The 21,758-nt window shown below is 46.1% G+C and overlaps 1 protein-coding gene across 1 annotated transcript; it reads right to left on the bottom strand.

The window, feature by feature from the left end:
- Positions 1 to 2,225: 2,225 nt before the first annotated feature.
- On the bottom strand, positions 2,226 to 4,181 carry SDF2L1 (stromal cell derived factor 2 like 1). The gene is made up of 3 exons (XM_077159111.1): positions 3,944 to 4,181; positions 3,362 to 3,558; positions 2,226 to 2,630 (listed from the first exon to the last, which is right to left on the bottom strand). Exons 1-3 carry the CDS (start codon positions 4,137 to 4,139, stop codon positions 2,349 to 2,351), a joined length of 675 nt encoding a protein of 224 aa, XP_077015226.1. The 5' UTR covers positions 4,140 to 4,181; the 3' UTR covers positions 2,226 to 2,348.
- Positions 4,182 to 21,758: the final 17,577 nt, after the last annotated feature.

The raw sequence follows: 21,758 nt of genomic DNA on the forward strand, positions 1-21,758 counted from the left end.
GCAGGGGGCGGCGGCTGCAGACTAAGCCCATCCGGGAGAGGGCTGCGACCCTCCGGGGATGCGGGAACCCCCACCACCACCGCCGAGCCCTCCTCCGAGAGGGGCCCCGGGCTGCTCGATTCTGGGTACTGTGATTGCTCTCTGCACCCGGGTGGCTGTGGTGGGCTTCTGGCCTGGGGCAGCCCTCGCCATCTAGCCCACCACTCTGACCGCGAGGACGCGAATGGAACTTGCTGGAAGCCATCGAGGTAGAGCTGGGCTGGGGGTGTCAGTTTGATTGTGCAACCCGCCTCGTGGATAAACATTCACTGAGCGTCTCGCTTGGACTAGTGACTCCTGTTTATTCTCAGTCCAGCAACTGAGAGCACTTTTTTTTTTTTGTCTGTTGGTTCTAAAGCAGTTTTACTGAGATATACTTATATACCATACAATCCATCCAAGATGTGCAATCTATGACTTTTAATATAATCACAGAGTCAGAGAGCATGTATTTTGGGGGCAGGCTGAGTTGATGTGACCTGGAGCTAGTTTCTTAGCCTCTCTGAACCTCAGTTTCCTCCTCTGGAAACCTGTAATGATAATCGAACCTGCTTTGTAGGTTTGTTGCCAGGAGCAGATGAGATGCCGGCTTGAAACTGTTGTGTACCCCAGAAAAGCCATGCTCTTTAATCCTCATTCAATATTGTTGGGTGGGATCTTTTCGATTGTTTCCATGGAGATGTGACCCACCCAATGGTGCTGGGCAGGATCTTTTGATTAGGTGGTTTGCATGGAGATGCGTCTCCAGCCATTCAAGGTGGGGTCATTTACTTTAAAAGGCAACCATTCTGGGAAAAGCTTCAGAGCCCACACACTCTCACCTTCAGAGATGCAGAAGGAAAACGCCCCCTGGAAGTCCTTTGAAAGGAGAAGTAGCCAACAAGGGAAGAGACTTTGGTGGATAACCACCTGGCTTCCTTGCCCCTTGGAGAACTCTGATGCATGTTCTGCACCTTGTCCCCAAGTTCCCTGGCAGGACTAAGCTCTGGCTGCCCACAAAGGGCACTTGCTTGACAGCACACCCTTCATTATCTACCTTTACTTTCTCTCTGACACTTCTGGGATCACCTCCCCAAAAAGTTACTAGAGCTCAAATCCTTGTTGCAGGGTGTAGTGATGGGAGAGGAGGGTATAGCAAGCTTGAGAAGGCTGGCAGTGGAGGGGCCAGGGGGTGAGTTTGGGCATGGCAGGAACTGCTGGGGAGGGGAGAGGGGAAACGTCACCCTCCCGCCCCTGAGGCCTCACAACTGGCTAGAATTTTTCTCCACCTCCATCCCCCCTCCCCCTGCCATTCTTTAATAAGGCGAATAAATGTCCCGTGCTCTGCACACACTGTTCCAAACCCCCTCCCAGCCGGATGCCATACCCAGCCTCTCCGTGGGCTCTGTATTTCACCCTCCTTCAGGGAAGCAGCACCCGGTCCTCCCAGCAGGTGCTCGCAGCACCCTTCCCACACAGCCCCACGGTGGGGGACTTGAGCAAATCCGGGCAGCCTGCAATCTCCGCTCTCACCTCTAGAGGTCACCCGCGCACCAGTCAAGCTGACTTTCACCGTCCCCTAGACTCTGCTTCAAAGGAAGCTTCAGCTCTCTGCATCCTTTGCAGTTGCCTTCCCTCCCGTTGGAGTTCTGCTATGTCCTTTGGACCTTGGAAGGCCTCTGTGGGAGCCCATGACTGGACATGCTTGTGCAGCGGGAAGGGACCAGGAAGAGGTAAGCTATGATGCTAGTTTTCAGCAGATGGGCAGAGCCCTGGATCAGAGACAAGTGTCACAGGCAGCCCCAAAGGCTCGGGGTGCTAGGAGAAGGGGGCTCTCGCCAAGGGGTGAGGGGGCTGGAGAGCTTGTGCCCCATCCCAGCTGGTAGCAAGTGAGGCTCCTCTGATCCCCCTGCCCTGAGGCCTGAGCTCTGTCTTTTTTTTTTAACAGAAAGGTTCATGCAATTCAGGGGCTGGGAAACTGGGGTCACTTCCATCAGAGAATCCAAGGGTGGACAGAGGGCTCTGATCACCAGGGCTGGCCCCAAACTTGGGATGCTCAGCTTTGGAGGGCTGGGAAAAAAAGAGCACAGCCAGATTTGGGTGGGTTCGGCAGTCAGGCTGGGCTGGTAGACAGGAGTTTTACAACAAGGAAAAGACAATGCATGGGATCAGGGAGGACAACCGCCAGGCTCACAGAGAAACACAACCACAGAGTAACATTCTTTAATCGCAAAGGCACTTGCGGACACCCCCTACACCCAAAGTCCCCTCCGAGCCTGGCTCCCAGGATGCCTGGACTCTCTGCCTCCCTCACCCACCCATCCAGGAAGTCAGAGTTCGTCGTGACCCGCGGAGGGCTCCGGGCTGGGCTTGATGAAGACGCCTTCCAGAGCCTTCCACGTGTTGTGGACATTGGCGCTCGGCATGCCGTGGACCTCGTGCTGTCCACGGATGGGGCTCCCGTACTGCTCACCCGTCACAGACAGGAACACGGAGGTGCCCACGTGCTGGAAGCGCACGGCGGCCCCTCGCTCCCAGTGCTGGCCGGAGCAGCGCACCGTCCACAGGTCCAGGTCATCGCCCTCGCCATCCTCCCCGAAGGCGCTCACCTCCTTGGGGTGGGGGTCGGGGTGAGAGTGGGGACAGCGGTCACTTACAGAGGACAGACCGAGTTCCCTGCAGCTGCCAGCCTGGCAGAGGTACCTGTCCTTCCCAGCCCCACTCTGAGATTTGGCTTTTACCGCTGCAGAACGGGGCTCCACCACCCCAAGCCCAGCATCCCAAACAGGGGATCTTCAAACAGACACATGCACTCCCAGCCTCCATTTCCTCCTCCATGGTTGCGGGTCCTCACTACTCACTTGGACCAAGCCTCAGCTAAGATTGCAACCCACCAGGCTGACACTCAAGGTCTCTAGTTACCCCAAACTTTCTCTTTACCCCTCCCAGAAAGCACCCCCATCGAAGTTCCAATCACCTCTCCGCCTGGGCCTGGAAAGTCACTAGTTTCTTGGACTAGGGCCCAGAAAACTCCTACTCATCCTTCAGCACCCAGCCGGAGTCCTTCCCCTGAACGCCTCCCCAGAGAGGGGTTATCCTGGCAGAGCTCTCTTTCAGGTCCCCCGGGATGCTCTTGGGAGGGGGGATCACCTGTCACCCCAGAGGGTGTGCCCGGCAAACACTGCTGAACTGAAATTCCCATTTAACAGATGAGGAAGCTGGAGGCTCAGAGAGGGTGGGGGCTAGGGTCCTGAGGTCCTGCCCGGCCCATGCCCCTCTCCTACCCACCCACACACACATATCGGCCGTGGTGGAGGTGGGGGTCCCCGGGCTGGGGCCTCACCTGGTTTTCGGACAGCGGCGACGGGAAGTGGTGCGTGTGCAGGTTCTTGCCCGTGAGCACGTGCGTGAGCCGCACACCCTGGCCGCAGCGCACCGGGGCCCCGCGCGGGCACCCGCCCTCCGCGCCGCCGCGGATCCGCCAGTAGCTATTGACGTCGTCGGACGCCTCGACGCCGGTCACCGACTGTTGGCCGCTGCCTGGGGGTGGGGCGGGGAGGGGGCAGACGGTACAGGAGAGAAGGATCAAGGGCACTGACTCAGATCAGGACCCTCCCCACCCAGCCACAGGGGATCAACACCCATCTTGTCCTCCCAACCCTTGCCCCCGACACCCATCGACTTCCCCCGACGACTCCAACAGCCCAACCCGACCCCCTACCCCTGGCTCCCGGCTGATCACCACACACACACACCCCCAAGTTCTTGGCCTGCAATCCCCCCCTGCCCGCGCCAACCACCATCACCAATATCCCGACGCCCCTCCTCAACGCGAGATCCTCGCGGCGATCGGCGTCCACACAGACCCCGGACCCGACCCCCTGGAGATCCCCAGGGCCCCGGCTCGCGGCCCAGCCCCGCGCACCAGATCCGTATTTGATGTCGTGCGAATGCAGCCGCACCCGGTGCTGCGTGTTGAGCAGCTTCAGCACCGACCCGCAGGTCACGACTCCCGTGCCGCTCTTGGTGGCCCCGCCGCCGGGCACCAAGAGCGCCAGCAGCAGCCCCAGAAGCGCCGCGGATCCCGCCGCCCGGCCGCGACCCCAGCCCGCCCTGCGCATCGCCCTGGTCCCCCGGCTGCGGCAGCCCGGGCCCCAGGGCTACTTCCGCCCCCGCCTACAGCCAATCCGGCTCTGACAGCGCCTGGCCGCCGCGGCCAATCGCCGGCCCACGCAGCGCCCCGTCTGCACAGCCATTGGGCCGGCGTGGAGGGGACCCGCCCCCGAGCCTTTCGGAGAGCGTCTGGGAGGGGGCTGGAGACACGAGGAGAGTTCTGATTGGTCCTCACTTACGAGGGCTCACCAATGAGAGGCAAGGGAGGGGTGGGCGGTGCTGGACGGTAGGAACGCGTGGAGTAGCGCTTGCAGGTGAGCGCCGGGCGGCTGCGGAGCCGGGACCCCTCGCACCCCGGGGTCCACGGAGCTCCCTAACCTTGGACACCCCTGCCCTCAATTATTACTCTCTCCCACGACACCGAGCCCGCAGCTGCAAGGTCTTGAGGTTTCCAGATCCCTAAATCAGTGGACCCCAAAGTTATCGAATCTTGTAGTCCCTCGGTCCCTGGGGTGACCCTGAGGTTAATCGGCCACCCGGTCATTCCCGGACATTCGGTCACCTCAGCCAACCCGGTCCTCTTGTGCCGGGATCCTTCTGTGGCAGAATCCCTTGTCCACTTGGCCATCGGGCAGCAGAGGGCAGCAGGGAGCTGTGATGTTTAGAATAATGGCAGGTTCTCGCCAGGAAACACCAAAGCTGTTTTAGGGACTGGAAGTGTAAATACAAATAGAAAATAATAATTTTCCCTGGTGCAAAAATAAAAATAAATAAATAATGGGGGGGGGGGACAGAGATTCCCCTCACCATGCACATTCCCTTTTTTAGAACATTTTCTTTAGAAAGCTTGTCATCCTAAATTCTTCCCCTGTATGTGAATTTTTTAAAAAAGCTAAATAACCCCCCTGCCAGCTTTACAATCCAGAAAGTTCCTTCTCAAGGACCTGGGAGCTATCTCTTTGAAATGTTAATCATCTAGGAAGATAGTGCCCCTATCTCCCAGTTTCCAAGGGAGGATCGGCTCGAAGTTACAAACCTACCTACCTCCAGTATCAAAGATATGAGAAAATTCTGGATGAAGGCATTTAAGCAACATTGGCTGCCCCAATGGCCAGGTGGCTTTAGGATATATTTTAGGCATCTTTGAAAAATTGGTGCTCATGCTTGAGGACGTGTTATCTTTATCTTGAGAACATGCTTGCAATGAGTTGTAGTTGTGTGGTATGGAAATGTATAAAATTCCTTTTTGTCACTTCAGTCTCTAGCGGGTTTCCCGCGATAAGACATTACATTCTGATTTTACACTTCTTCAATCATGAAATGGTTTTCTTTCTCCTCTGCTTTTATGCTGAGATGTTTAAAGGTTGGCAGGAGATTTTGTTTTTTATTACATTCCCCCAACAGAATCCAGGGTCCAAGGACAAAGAGATATGAGAGGAACCAAGCTTGAGTGATGGTCTGGCCAGTCCCAGATTTCCTGGATATGTCCCAGGCTTGCTGCCTCCCCTGAGGGCTGTCAGCTCAGTTGGTGGGGGAGGAAAACTTACTCCAGTGTTTATTCATTACAGGAGCATCCTGCCAACTTCCCTCCAGGCCCAGTGCAGGGAGCCAAGAGGGAATTGGCTCTGGGCTGCTTTACCCAATAGTCTGACTTTGGTGCTTGGGGCACCAGAGAGGCAGGGAGAAAAGTTCATATCTAATGAAATCATCCAGAATTTTGCATTTGGGAAATCCAGAGAAAGCCACTTGAATTCTAGCAACAGGTTAAATTTAGGATTTTCAGGTTTAATACTGTTTTTTTGTTTTGTTTTAAATTACCAAGAAATAGGGCATCTTGATGTTTTCTGCGTTTAGGGTGTCTCACTGGTTAAAGGATTTAACAGACCCTGCACTTGAGGGGCCTCTGGTCTGGGATGGGGGTGGGGGGAAGGCTAAAGCATGATTTTGGAAGCATTGAACATGTTTGTTTTGGTTTGCTAGAGCTGCCAGAATGCAATACACCAGAAAAAAGGGGATTTATTGGGTGAGCCATGGTGGCTCAGCAGGCAGAGTTCTCGCCTGGTTCAAGTCCCAGTGCCTGCCCATACAAAAAAAAAAGCGGGGGAGGGGGGATGGATTTATTAAGTCGCAAGTTTACAGTTCTAAGGCCATAATACCTTGACAAGAGGAAGGCTGATATCTGTCATGTGGGAAAGCCTGTGATTGCCCTCTGCTGGTCCTTTGGCTTCAATAGCTTCCCCGGGGGCATTTTCTTTCTGCATCTCTAAATGTCTGGGCCTCCTGTTGGCTCTGTCAGCTCTAGAGCTTTATCCAAAATATTTCCTCTTAAAGGACTCCAGTAAACAACCCCACCTTGAATGGGCAGAGACACATCTCTATGTAAACCATCTAATCAAAAGGTGCCACCCACCATTGGGTGGGTCACATTTCTATGGAAACAACTTAATCAAAAGGATTCCAGCCAACAATACTGAATGAGGATTAAAGAACATGGCTTTCTACTTAAAATTAGGCCTAAGAGTCACCCCCAAGAGAACCTCTTTTGTTGCTCAGATGTGGCCTCTCTCTCCAGCCAACACGACAAGCAAACTCACCACCCTCCCCCTGTCTATGTGGGACATGACTCCCAGGGGTGTGGACCTTCCTGGCAATGTGGGGCAGGAAACCTAGAATGAGCTGAGACTCAGCATCAAGGGATTGAGAAAAAAACCTAGAATGAGCTGAGACCCAGCATCAAGGGATTGAGAAAACCCTCTCAGCCAAAAGGGGGAAGAGTGAAATGAGGCAAAGTGTCAATGACTGAGAGATTCCAAACAGAGTTGAGAGGTTATCCTGGAGGTTATTCTTACGCATTAAGTAGATATCACCTTATTACCCAAGAGGAAATGGAGAGGCTGGAGGGAACTGCCTGAAAATGTAGAGCTGTGTTCCAGTAGCCAGGTTTCTTGATGATGATTGTATAATGATATAGCTTTCACAATGTGACTGTGTGGTTGTAAAAACCTTGTGTCTGATGCTCCTTTTATCTACCTTGTCAACAGATGAGTAGAACATATGGAATAAAAATAAATAATAGGGGGGACAAATGTTAAAATAAATTTAGTTTGAAATGCTAGTGATCAATGAAAGGGAGGGGTAAGGGGTATGGTAGGTATAATTTTTTTCTGTTTTCGTTTTATTTTTCTGTTGTCTTTTTATTTCTTTTTCTGAATTGATGCAAATGTTCAAAGAAATGATCATGATGATGAATATGCAACTATGTGATGATATTGTGAATTACTGATTATATATGTAGAATGGAATGATCATATATTAAGAATGTTTGTATTTCTTTCCTGTAATTTTTTTTTAATTAAAAAATTAATTTAAAAAATTTTTTTAAAAAAGAAGAAGAACATGGCTTTTCTGGGGTCTACAACAGTTTCAAAATGGCACAGTGTCCTTTCTATGCATCTTAAAATCAACATGTTGGGTGACACATAGAGCACTTCCTGGCTGAGCAAGGACCCACAGTATCCCTGCCCTCCTCCTTGGACCCCCCAGAAGCATGCCAAGCTTTAGCTGCTATAACTTTGGATGTTGCCCACCCTGAGCACATCTCGTTTTAAGAAAAGAGCACATACCAAAATGTCTTCCCAAGATCTGCACACAGGCCCCTGGCCCTTAGCCACAGGTGTGTCTCAACATATCTAATCTGTAGAGCGGTTGCCATGGGCACACATATACTCGAGTGAACCTCTTGGCATTTGTGTTAGTTTGCAAGCTGCCGGAATGCAATATGCCAGAAATGGAATGGCTTTTTATAAAGGGGAATTGAATAAGTTACAAGTTTACAGTTTTAGAAAGTGAAAATGTCCAAATTAAGGCACCAACACAACACTCACCAACACTTGAAGGTAACCTTCACTCAAGAAAGGCCGATGGCTCAGGAACCCCTCTGTCAGCTGGGGAGTCACGTGGCTGGCACCTGCTGATCCCTTGCTCCTGGGATCCATTGCTTTCAGCCTCTGGTCCTGTAGGACTTCCTCACTTTGCTTCTCCAGGGCTGGCTTTCATCTCTTGGCTTCATCTCCAGGCATTGGCTTGCTTAACATCTCATGGTGACATCTGCTGGGCTCCAAGCATCTGCAAACATCCGTGTTTCTGTTCTCCACGTGTTGGCATCTGTGTCAGCTCTGCTGTGAACTTTCTGTCGGCTCTGAGACTTCTGTCACTTCTGTCGTTTCTGGCTCTCTCCCAAACGTCTCCCCTTTTGAAGGATTCCAGTGAACTAATCAAGACCTACCCGGAATGGGTGGAGTCACATCTCATCCAATGAAAAGGTCACACTCACAATTAGGTGTACCACATCTCCATGGAGATAATCTAATCAAAAGATTCCACCCTACAGTATTGAATCAAGATGAAAAGAAACAGCTGCCCTCATGAGATTGGATCAGGATCAAAACATGGCTTTTCGGGGTACCCGATACTTTCAAGCTGGCACCCATCTCACTGTGAATCACGAGGTAGCTGCAGCTGTCTGTAAGGGAGAGCCTAATAAATGCCCAAGGACTTATCACTCTGATGTTCAGTGCTTCTTTTTTCAGGATCGTAAGCTTACCCCATAGAGGGACAGTTTGGGGCGGTCCTGGCTGGGTCTTCCCCTAATTTCCTCTTTTGGGATGAGTCCTATTGCCAGTTCAATGGGACAAAGCAGAATTCTACTTCCCCCAGGCCTCCGTGTCTCTTTGGGTAAGGCCCCAACCCAGAATTAGCTCTGGTTCCTCTCTTCTCACACCTCCCATCTAACCCAACACGAAATGGCTCTGACACCAAAACATCATGAAGTTCTCCGCACTGCTGTCCACCACAGCCACCCTAACCCCACCCACCCCTCTCCCCTCTGGATATCCACTGTCACCTCCCAACAGCTCTCCCAGCTTTGGCCACTCTGACCTTACCATGCATTCTGCACCCAGGAAAGAGGCGGTGAGTTTAGAGTGTAAATCCGATCCCTGGCCAGTCCAGTGATTCTCAGGAGAGAATCTGAACAGCTCAACTTGGCTCCAGGGGCTCCACATGGTGAAATCAGCTGGAGGAGAGGCTAGCATTCAGGGCTGGACTATTCTTCCCTTCCCCTTGCATCTGAGCGTCATTGTGACTTGCATTGCCCAATAGAATGACCACTGCAGAGGTGCGTTCAGGGTCTTCTGAGCACAGGCCTCACAGGCACCAGCAGGTCCTGCTTTCTCCCTCTAGGTAGTCAGCCACCACACTGCCCAGAAGTGCAGGCTAAAGTCCTAAATGGAGAGAAGCTGCATAGAAGGAAACCTGGAGGGTGAGCAGCCATCTGGAATGTTCTCCCTCAGCCTCAGTCCAGCACCCATCAGCCATATACACTGACCTCAGCTGACACCAATGCTCGGCAAATCGTTGTGTCCTCAGGGTCACACTGGATAATAAATCATTTCGTTTGAAGCCACTTACGTTTGGGGGGCAGTTTGTTAAGCGGCAGTAGCTAGCTGTTGCAAGGAGCTAAGGACAGATGTCTCTAGTACAATCGATCGGTGGTTTCCAAAGAGGCTGTAGCCATCCGTGGGACATTCCCCAATGTGGTGGGGATGGGGGAGACAGTGGCCTTGGGTGATGGGCACCTGTGCTGGTTTGAAAGGATTTATGCACCCTAGAAAAGCCATGTTTTAATCCTAATCAATCTTGTGGGAGCAACTGTTTCTTTTAATCCCTATTCAATAATGTAGGATGGAAACTTGATTAGGTTATCTCCATGGAGATGTGACTCACCCACTTGTGGGTATTAACCTTTCATTAGAGGGAGATGTGACGCCACCCATTCCAGGTGGGTCTTGATTCATTTATTGGAATCCTTTAAAAGAGGAAGCATTTTGGAGAAGGTTTGAGAATGATGAGATCCTTGAGAGCCATGAGGCTGAGAGCCCACACAGCCAGAGATCTTTGGAGATGAAGAAGGAAAACACCCCCAGGGGAGCTTCATGAAACAAGAAGCTTGGAGAGAGAGCTAGCAGGCGTCGCCATGTTCACCATGTGCCTGTCCAATTGAGACAGAAACCCTGAACGTCATCGGCCTTTCTTGAGTGAAGGTAACCTCTTGCTGGTGCCTTAATTTGGACATTTTTATAGAATTGCTTTAATTGTGACATTTTCTCGGCCTTAGAACTGTAAACTAGCAACTTAATAAATTCCCCTTTTTAAAAGCCATTCTGTATTCTGGCAGTTGGTAAACTAGAATAGCACCATAAAAGACAAAAAGATGAAGCTCTTATGGATATTGATGATGGCAACACAAAATTGGGAAGGTTAGACTACTGCATTGCGTATGTGAAAGTGGTTGATAGGGGATTTCGAGAAAAAAAATTTTGATTTTGATAAAAAAAATCCTTGCTACAAGAGCTCCAGGGAAACCATGGGTGCCCTCCAAGGCACCCACCAAAGGGCCTGGGTCCCTCTGACTGGCAACTGAGAAAGTCCTTCTGCCTCCATCACCAGCTGTGGGCACAGGGTCAGAGGGGCTTCACCCCCCAGCATGGCTCTGTGGTATCCCCACGCACAGGCCACTGAGTGTGGTCAACCTTGGCTTGAGCAGGCCTGGCTTCCCTGCACCAGGGATGGAGCTCCAGGCTCCCTGTGATGACAGCCCGAGCAGGGAAGGCAGAGAGGACAAGGGAACTGGTGCCAGGGGATAACAGGCAGCCTCACAGAGCCTTGGAGATGGGAGTCACCAGTCCCGGCCCCAGCCAAACCCCCCAGATCCTTCTAGAGAGAGCTGTGCACCCTCAGCTGTGGCCGAAGGGACAGTCACCTAGCCAGCCCCAGTCATGGGCACTGTGCTGGTTTGAAATGATGTACGGACCCTAGAAAAGCCATGTTTTAATCAAAATCCCATTTCATAAAGGTAGAATAATCCCTATTCAGCATTGTATGTTTGAAACTGTAATCAGATCATCTCCCCAGAGATGTAACCTAATCAAGAGTGGTTGTTAAAATGGATTAGGTGAAGACATGTCTCCACACATTTGCATGGGTCTTGGTAAGTTTCTGGAGTCCTATAAAAGGGGAAATATTTTGGAGAATGGAGATTCAGAGAGAGCAGAGAAGAACGACATAGCCACGAGAAGCAGAGTCCACCAGCCAGCGACTTTTGGAGATGAAGAAGGACAATGCCTCCCGGGAAGTTTCATGAAACAGGAAGCCAGGAGAGAAAGATAGCAGATGACGCCTTGCTGAGAGAGAAACTGTGACCGTGTTCACCATGTCCCTTCTCACTTGAGAGAGAAACCCTAAACTTCATCGCCCTTCTTGAACCAAGTTTTCTTTCCCTAGATGCCTTTGATTGGACATTTCTATAGACCTGCTTTAACTGGGACATTTTCTCAGCCATAGAACTGTAAACTAGTAACTTTTTTAAATTAATTTTTAAATTAAAAAAATTAAAGGAAACACAAACATTCTTAATATGTGGTCATTCCATTCTACATATATAATCAGTAATTCACAATATCATCACATAGTTGCATATTCATCATCATGATCATTTCTTTGAACATTTGCATCAATTCAGAAAAAGAAATAAAAAGACAACAGAAAAATAAAACGAAAACAGAAAAAAAATTGTACATACCATACCCCTTACCCCTCCCTTTCATTGATCACTAGCATTTCAAACTAAATTTATTTTAACATTTGTCCCCCTATTATTTACTTTTATTCCCTATGTTCTACTCATCTGTTGACAAGGTAGATAAAAGGAGCATCAGACACAAGGTTTTCACAATCACACAGTCACATTGTGAAAGTTATATCATTATACAATCATCATCAAGAAACCTGGCTACTGGAATACAGCTCTACATTTTCAGGCAGTTCCCTCCAGCCTCTCCATTTCCTCTTGGATAATAAGGTGATATCTACTTAATGCGTAAGAATAACCTCCAGGATAACCTCTCGACTCTGTTTGGAATCTCTCAGTCATTGACACTTTGCCTCATTTCACTCTTCCCCCTTTTGGTTGAGAGGGTTTTCTCAATTCCTTGATGCTGGGTCTCAGCTCATTCTAGGATTTCTGTCCCACATTGCCAGGAAGGTCCACATCCCTGGGAGTCATGTCCCACATAGACAGGGGGAGGGTGGTGAGTTTGCTTGTCATGTTGGCTGGAGAGAGAGGCCACATCTGAGCAACAAAAGAGGTTCTCTTGGGGGTGACTCTTAGGCCTAATTTTAAGTAGGCTTGACCTATCCTTTGTGCAGTTAAGTTTCATATGAACACACCCCAAGACTGGGGGCTCAGCCTATAGCTTTGGTTGCTCATACTGCTTGTGAGAATATCAAGAATTCAACTTGGGGATGTTGAATTTTCCCCCGTTCTCACCATTCCCCACAGGGGACTTTGCAAATACTTTTCCACTCACTGATCAAATCATGCTGGGATTCATCGGGGCATCACTCCGGACAAACCAACAAGATCTCATGTCCCACCCAAGGTTCCATGTACTTATTTTGTTCAACCAAGCTATCTACATAAGTTATACTAGGAAATGCTCTAGTCAAAATATAAATTTTGTACCAAATAAGCATTTTTTGCTTTAGTCTCACACATGAATTGAAATTTTAAAATATTAATTACCATCTATTTTTAGCACCCTGCAGTAATGACATTCTTTTGTTCTTCCTCATGCAAAAACTTTTTTTTTAATTTGTCCATTTAGTCTCTATCATTATACACTCTAGGCAATCCTACATTATACCATCTCAATCTTTAACAGCTATTTTTCTTTCTGATTTCATTTGTGCCCCCAGCCCTCCTCCCCTTATCATTCCAACATTCAGCTTCATTCAGTATTTTAACATAATTGTATTACAGTTAGGTAGTATTGTACTGTCCATTTCTGAGATTTTACATTCAGTCCTCTTGCACAATCTGTATCCCTTCAGCTCCAATTACCCTATATCTTACCCTATTTCTATCTCCTGATGGTCGCTGTTACCAACGAAATTCTCCAAGTTTATTCACTAATGTCAGTTCATATCGGTGAGATCATACAGTATTTGTCCTTTTGCTTCTGGCTAATCTCACGCAGCATAATGTCCTTAAGGTCCATCTATGTTGTTACATACTTCATAACTTTATTCTGTCTCACAGCTGCATAATATTCCATCTTATGTAAATGTCACAGTTTGTTTAGTCAACTGTCTGTTGATGGACATTTTGGCTGTTTCCATCTCTTGGCAATTGTAAATAATGCTGCTATAACCATTGGTGTGCAAATGTCCGTTTGTGTCCTTGCCCTCATGTCCTTTGAGTAGAGACAGCATATAGATGGGTCCATTCCCTAATCCATTCTGCCAGTCCCTGTCCCCAGATTGGGAAGCTTAATGCATCAACATTCAGTGTTATTACTGCACAGGTAATACCCTCCTCTACCATTTTGCCTTTTGGCTTTTATATGTCCTTCTAATATTCCTTCTTTTTACCGTTACTCATAGTCTTCCTTTCTACACTCTTCTCCACACCTCTCTCTTCTGCCTTTGTATCTGTCTCTAGTGCTCCCTTTAGTATTTCTTGCAGAGCTGGTCTCTTGGTCACAAATTCTTTCAGTGATTTTTTGTCTGAAAATGCTTTAATTTCTCCCTCATTTTTGAAGGACAATTTTGCTGGATATAGAATTCTTGGTTGGCAGTTTTTCTCTTTTAATAATTTAAATATATCATCCCACTGTCTTCTCACCTCCATGGTTTCTGTTGAGAAATCTACGCATAGTCTTATTGGGCTTTCTTTGTATGAGGTGGATTGTTTTCTCTTGCTACTTTCAAGATTCTCTCTTTCTCTTTGACCTCTGACATTCTGATTAGTAAATGTCTTGGAGTACATCTATTTGGATCTATTCTCTTTGGGGTACGCTGCACTTCTTGTATCTGTAATTTTAGGTCGTTCATAAGAGTTGGGAATTTTTCAGTGATAATTTCCTCCATTAGTTTTTCTCCTCCTTTTCCCTTCTCTTCTCCTTCTGGGACGCACACAAAATGTATATTTGCGCACTTTATATTATCATTCAGTTCCCTGAGTCCGTGTTCATATTTTTCCATTTTGTCCCCTATATTTGTTTTCTTGTCGGATTTCAGATGTTCCATCCTCCAGTTCACTAATCCTGTGTTCTGCCTCTCGAAATCTACCATTGTAAGTTTTCATTGTTTTTTTCATCTCTTCTACCGTGCCTTTCATTCCCATAAGTTCTGTGATTTGTTTTTTCAGACTTTCGATTTCTTCTTTTTGTTCATTCCTTGCCTTCTTCATATCCTCCCTCAATTCATTGATTTGGTTTTTGATGAGGTTTTCCATGTCTGTTTGTATATTCTGAATTAATTGTTTCAGCTCCTGTATCTCATTTGAATTGTTGGTTTGTTCCTTTGACTGGGCCATATCTTCAATTTTCCTAATATGATTTGTTATTTTTTGCTGGTGTCTAGACATTTAATTACCTTAATTAGTTTATTCTGGAGATTGCTTTCACTTCTTTTACCTAGGGTTTTCTTGATGGATGAATTTGGTGTCTCTCTGTTCTTTGACATTCAGTTCAGCTTTTTCTGTACCTCTAGCTTAGGTTTTGTTTAACAGAGGAGAATTTTTCAGTTCTTGTTTCTTGCCCTGCTTGTATGGTACCTTTTCCCCCCCACCCTTGAGAGGGTCTGCTTAGGTATTATAGGCCCCAGCCAGATTTTCCCAGACCAAATTGGCCTCCTATCAGGAGGAAAGAGTCACCTGCATCGGTTTTCCCTGAAGGTGAGACCCAGCAGGTTGACAGATTTTCCTGTGAAGTCTCTGGACTCTGTTTTTCTTATCCTGCCCAGTATGTGGTGCTTGTTTGCCTGCGGGTCCCACCAGCATAAGATGATGCAGTATCTTTGACTTTGGCAGACTCTCCCTGCTGGGGGTGTGGCAGAGACAGAGGAGAGGTTGTAGGCTGGTTTTAATGCTTCAAATTACCAAGCCCTGGTGTCCGAATTCCTTGAGGGAGGGATTCCACCTGGGTGGGGCTTCACCCCTCCCCTGGGGAAGGCACAGACTCCAGACAAGCCTTCAAACAAGTTTGTTTCTGTCTATGCCTGGGGTAGTTGCAGCCTGAGGAGTCCTGCCACTTTATCCAAAGGCAGTCAAGCCTTTGTAGAAACACAGCCACAAAAACCTCTCCTTCTTCCGTCAGCGATTCCCCCTTGGTGCTGGGGCAAAAATGAGCGACCTCTGCTTTGACCAGTTTCACCTGAGCTGGGGGCCTATTTTTAGTAGTCAGAATTTGTTAATTAATTCCAAAATTGGCTTTTGGTTGGGCTCAGCCCCTGCTGCTGGTAAAATCTCTTTCCTTTCCACTCTGGGATGTAGCCTGTGAGGGAGGGGCAGCGGCCACCATGGCTTGGGGAACTCACGGTGCTGGGGGGGCTTGCAGCCAGTCCAGCTGGTCCAAACTGGGGTACACTGTGTGTCTGGTCACTGACATGGCCCCAAGAGCTGTTCTGTATTGTTTCTGGTTATTTAGGAGTTGTTCTGGAGGACGAACTAAAAGGCGCACATTGCTAAGCCGCCATCTTGGCCCGGAAGTAGCAACTTATTTTTAAAAAACCCTTTTTAAAAGCCATTTGTTTCTGGTATATTGCATTCTGGCAGCTAGCAAACTAGAACAGAGGCCTTGGCTGTTAACACAGCTGCACGCCCCAGGCAGCTGGTCTACGGCCTGATGTGGTCCAGATTCTCAGGAGGGAGCTGGGGACACAAAGGTCCGAGGGGACACGACCCCAGTGTCTACCAATGAATGAATGGATAAACAAAACATGGTCCATTCCTACAACGGAACACTGCTCGATGTAAAGAGGGATGGAGTTCTCATCTATCCTGCAGCACGCATGAGCCTTGACAGCGTGTTTTGAAACAAACCAAACAAACCAGCATATGATTCTATGACTTACGCGAAATATCTAGAATGAGCCAATTCATTGAGGCAGAAAGTTCATCATGGGTCATCGGCAGCCATGGGTAGGGGGGAGGGGGAGTTGCTGCTTTAATGGGTACAGCATTTCTCTTTGGGGTGAGGGAAGAGTTTGGGTCGTGGATATGGGTGATGGTAGAATGACACCATGACTTTAGTTACCACCACTGAATTCTGTGGTTGGACGTGGCCAAAAGGGGGAAATTTTAGGTTGTGCATTTGTCACTAGAATAAAAACCAAACAAACTTGGGACTGTAGACTATAACTGCAGTGTAAATCCTAGACTATAATTATTTACAATTATAAAATCTTTTCGTCAGTTGTAACAAAAGATACCACACTAATGCAATGCATTAATACCAGGGAAAGCTGTATGTATGTCAGGGTGATCTGGGGAATCTATATTTTCTATATGCTTCTTCTGAAAACCTATCATTTCTCCAATTAAAAATATAAAAACGGTTAACGAGTCCCTCCCTTCCTCCTTCCCGGGCCAGCTGGCAGAACTGGGCAGGCGGTCCCCTAAAGCCGCGGCGGCTGGCGCCCCCACCACACGCGGCCTCCCGGACCAACTGAGAGAATTGGATCGGAAATTCCCAGGCCACAGAAAACGGTGACCGGGGGGGGTCCCTCCCAAACACGTGACTCCCCGGTCCAGCTGGGAACGGTGCACTCTCCCGGGCCGCGGCGGCTGGTGCCCTCCTGCCACGCTTGGTGCCAGGGGCCAACTAGGAAATTTGGATGGGCGCTCTCCCGGGCTGCGGCGGCCGGCGACCATCCCCGCATTCGGACCCCCTGCCCTGCTGGCACTCTTCCAAGCAGCTTTGGCTGGCGAACCTCCCCCACGGCAAGAGTTTTCCAAAGTTAAAGGACCCACAGCACCTTTTACTGGTGGGACCCGCAGACAAACGTGTGCCACGAGCACCACCTACTGGGCAGGATAAGAAAAACAGAACTCAGAGATTTCACAGAAAAATCTTTCAACCTGTTGGGTCCAACACCCAGGGAAATCTGACTAAATGCCCAGACGCCAGCAGAAGATAACGGATCACGCTCAGAAAATTGAAAATATGGCCCAGTCAAAGGAACAAACCAATAGTTCAAATGAGATACAGGAGCTGAGACAACTAATGCTGAATATACGAACAGAAATGGAAAACCTCTTCAAAAATGAAATCGATAAATTGAGGGAGGACATGAAGAAGACATGGGCTGAACAAAAAGAAGAAATAGAAAAACTGAAAAAACAAATCACACAACTTATGGAAGTGAAGGACAAAGTAGAAAAGATGGAAAAAACAAAGGATACCTACAATGATAGATTTAAAGAGACAGAAGATAGAACTAGTGATTTCAAGGATGGAACATCTGAATTCCAAAAAGAAACAGAAACTATAGGGAAAAGAATGGAAAAATTTGAACAGGGTATCACGGAACTCAAGGACAATATGAAGTGCACAAATATACGTGTTGTGGGTGTCCCAGAAGGAGAAGAGAAGGGAAAAGGAGGAGAAAAACTAATGGAAGAAATTATCACTGAAAATTTCCCAACTCTTATGAAAGACCTAAAATTACAGATCCAAGAAGTGCAGTGCACCCCAAAGAGAGTAGACCCAAATAGGCGTTCTCCAAGACACTTACTAGTTAGAATGTCAGAGGTCAAAGAGAAAGAGAGGATCTTGAAAGCAGCAAGAGAAAAACAATCTATCACATACAAGGGAAACCCAATAAGACTATGTGTAGATTTCTCAGCAGGAACCATGGAAGCTAGAAGACAGTGGGATGATATATTTAAATTACTAAAAGAGAAAAACTGCCAACCAAGACTCCTATATCCAGCAAAACTGTCCTTCAAAAATGAAGGAGAAATTAAAACATTCTCAAACAAAAAGTCACTGAGAGAATTTGTGACCAAGAGACCAGCTCTGCAAGAAATACTAAAGGGAGCACTAGAGTCAGATACAAAAAGACAGAAGAGAGAGGTATGGAGAAGACTGTAGAAAGAAGGAAAGTCAGATATGATATATATAATACAAAAGGCAAAATGTTAGAGGAAAATATTATCCAAACAGTAATAACACTAAAGTTAATGGACTGAATTCCCCAATCAAAAGATATAGACTGGCAGAATGGATTTAAAAACAGGATCCTTCTATATGCTGTCTACAGGAAACACATCTTAGACCCAAAGATAAACATAGGTTGAAAGTGAAAGGTTGGGAAAAGATATTTCATGCAAATAACAACCAGAAAAGAGCAGGAGTGGCTATACTAATATCCAACAAATTAGACTTCAAATGTAAAACAGTTAAAAGAGACAAAGAAGGACACTATATACTAATAAAAAGAACAATTAAACAAGAAGACATAACAATCATAAATATTTATGCACCGAACCTAATGCCCCAAAATACGTGAGGAATACACTGCAAACCCTGAAAAGGGAAATAGACACATATACCATAATAGTTGGAGACTTCAATTCACCACTCTCATCAATGGACAGAACATCTAGACAGAGGATCAATAAAGAAATAGAGAATCTGAATATTACTATAAATGAGCTAGACTTAACAGACATTTATAGGACATTACACCCCACAACAGCAGGATACACCTTTTTCTCAAGTGCTCATGGATCATTCTCAAAGATAGACCATATGCTGGGTCACAAAGCAAGTTTCAACAAATTTAAAAAGATTGAAATCATATGAAACACTTTCTCAGATCATAAGGGAATGAAGTTGGAAATCAATAATAGGCAAAGCACCAGAAAATTCACAAATATGTGGAGGCTCAACAAAACACTCTTAAACAACCAGTGGGTCAAGGAAGAAATTACAAGAGAAGTCAGTAAATATCTCAAGGCAAATGAAAATGAAAACACAACATATCAAAACTTATGAGATGCAGCAAAGGCAGTGCTAAGAGGGAAATTTATTGCCCTAAATGCCTATATCAAAAAAGAAGAAAGGGCAAAAATTCAGGAATTAACTGTCCACTTGGAAGAACTGGAGAAAGAATAGCAAACTAACCCCAAAGCAAGCAAAAGGAAAGAAATAACAAAGATTAGAGCAGAAATAAATGAAATTGAGAACATGAAAACAATTGAGAAAATCAGTAAAACCAGAAGTTGGTTCTGTGAGAAAATCAGTAAGATTGATGGGCCCTTAGCAAGACTGACAAAAAGAGGAAGAGAGAGGATGCAAATAAATAAGATCAGAAATGGAAGAGGAAATATAACCACTGACCCCACAGAAATAAAGGAGGTAATAACAGGATACTATGAACAACTTTATGCCAATAAATACAACAATGTAGATGAAATAGACAACTTCTTAGAAAGGCATGAACAACCAACTTTGACTCAAGAAGAAATAGATGACCTCAACAAACCAATCACAAGTAAAGAAATTGAATCTGTCATTAAAAAGCTTCCCAAAAAGAAAAGTCCAGGACCAGACGGCTTCACATGTGAATTCTACCAAACATTCCAGAAAGAATTAGTACCAACTCTCCTCAAACTCTTCAAAAAATTGAAGTGGAGGGAAAACTACCTAATTCATTCTATGAAGCCAACATCACCCTCATGCCAAAACCAGGCAAAGATATTACAAAAAAAGAAAACTAAAGACCAATCTTTCTGATGATATAGATGCAAAAATCTTCAACAAAATTCTAGCAAATCAAATCCAGCAACACATTAGAAGAATTATATTTCATGACCAAGTAGGATTCATCCCATGTATTCAAGGATGGTTCACCATAAGAAAATCAATTAATGTAATACACCATATCAACAAATCAAAGCAGAAAAATTACATGATCATGTCAATTAAGGCTGAGAAGGCATTTGACAAAATTCAACATCCTTTCCTGTTGAAAACACTTCAAAGGATAGAAATACAAGGGAATTTCCTTAAAATGATGAAGGGAATATATGAAAAACCCACAGCTAATATCGTCCTCAGTGGGGAAAAACTGAAAACTTTTCCCCTAAGATCAGGAACAAGACAAGGATGTCCATTATCACCACTGTTATTCAACATCGTGTTGGAAGTTAGCCAGAGCAATTAGAGAAGAAAAAGAAATACAAGGCATCAAAATTGGAAAGGAAGAGGTAAAACTATCACTGTTTGCAGATGATATGATACTATATGTCTAAAACCCTTAAAAATCCACAGCAAAACTACTAGAGCTAATAAATGAGTACAGCAAAGTGGCAGGTTACAAGATCAACATTCAAAAATCTGTAGCATTTCTATACACTAGTAATGAACAAGCTGAGGGGGAAATCAAGAAATGAATTCCATTTACAATTGCAACTAAAAGAATAAAATACTTAGGAATAAATTTAACTAAAGAGACAAAAGACCTATACAAAGAAAACTATAAGAAACTGTTAAAAGAAATCACAGAAGACCTAAATAGATGGAAGGGCATACCGTGTTCATGGATTGGAAGACTAAATATAGTTAAGATGTCAATCCTACCTAAATTGATTTACAGATTCAATGCAATACCAATCAAAATCCCAACAACTTATTTTTCAGAAATAGAAAAACCAATAAGCAAATTTATCTGGAAGGGCAGGGTGCCCCGAATTGCTAAAAGTATCTTGAGGGGAAAAAAAACGAAGCTGGAGGTCTCACGCTGCCTGACTTTAAGGCATATTATGAAGCCACAGTGGTCAAAACAGCATGGTACTGGCATAAAGATAGATATATTGACCAATGGAATCGAATAGAGTGTTCAGATATAGACCCTGTCATCTATGGACATTTGGTCTTTGATAAGGCAGTCAAGCCAACTCACCTGGGACAGAACAGTCTCTTCAATAAATGGTGCCTAGAGAACCGGATATCCATATGCAAAAGAATGAAAGAGGACCCGTATCTCACACCCTATACAAAAGTTAACTCAAAATGGATCAAAAATCTAAACGTTAGGTCTAAGACCATAAAACAGTTAGAGGAAAATATAGGGAGATATCTTAGGAGTCTTACAATTGGAGGCGGTTTTATGGACCTTACACCTAAAGCAAGAGCACTGAAGAAAGAAAGAAAGAAATGGGAACTCCTCAAAATTAAACACTTTTGTGCATCAAAGAACTTCATCAAGAAAGTAGAAAGACAGCCTACACAATGGGAGACATATTTGGAAACGACATATCAGATAACGGTCTAGTATCCAGAATTTATAAAGAGATTGTTCAACTCAACAACAAAAAGACAGCCAAACCAATTACAAATGGAAAAAAGACTTGAACAGACACTTCTCAGAAGAGGAAATACAAATGGCCAAAAGGCACATGAAGAGATGTTCAACGCCCCTGGCCATTAGAGAAATGCAAATCAAAACCACAATGAGATATCATCTCACACCCACCAGAGTGGCCATTATCAACAAAACAGAAAATGACAAGTGCTGGAGATGATATGGGGAAAGAGGCACACTTCTTCACTGTTGGTGGGAATGTCAAATGGTGTAACCGCTATGGAAGGCAGTTTGGCGGTTCCTCAAAAAGCTGAATATAGAATTGCCCTATTACCCAGCAATACCATTGCTAGGTATCTACTCAGAGGACATAAGGGCAAAGACACAAACGGACATTTGCACACCAATGTTTATAG

This window comes from Tamandua tetradactyla, chromosome 5 (genome assembly GCF_023851605.1).
Source record: "Tamandua tetradactyla isolate mTamTet1 chromosome 5, mTamTet1.pri, whole genome shotgun sequence".
Classification (NCBI taxonomy): domain Eukaryota; kingdom Metazoa; phylum Chordata; class Mammalia; order Pilosa; family Myrmecophagidae; genus Tamandua; species Tamandua tetradactyla.

What these genes read in the sequence shown, in the direction of transcription:
- SDF2L1 (XM_077159111.1), bottom strand. Translation starts at nt 4,139, where the DNA reads ATGCGCAGGGCGGGCTGGGGTCGCGGCCGGGCGGCGGGATCCGCGGCG. An exon ending in CGACATCAAATACGGATCTG is followed by an intron (nt 3,559 to 3,943) that starts GTGCGCGGGGCT and finishes CCCCACCCCCAG; the next exon opens with GCAGCGGCCAACAGTCGGTG. An exon ending in CGCCGCTGTCCGAAAACCAG is followed by an intron (nt 2,631 to 3,361) that starts GTGAGGCCCCAG and finishes CCCCACCCCAAG; the next exon opens with GAGGTGAGCGCCTTCGGGGA.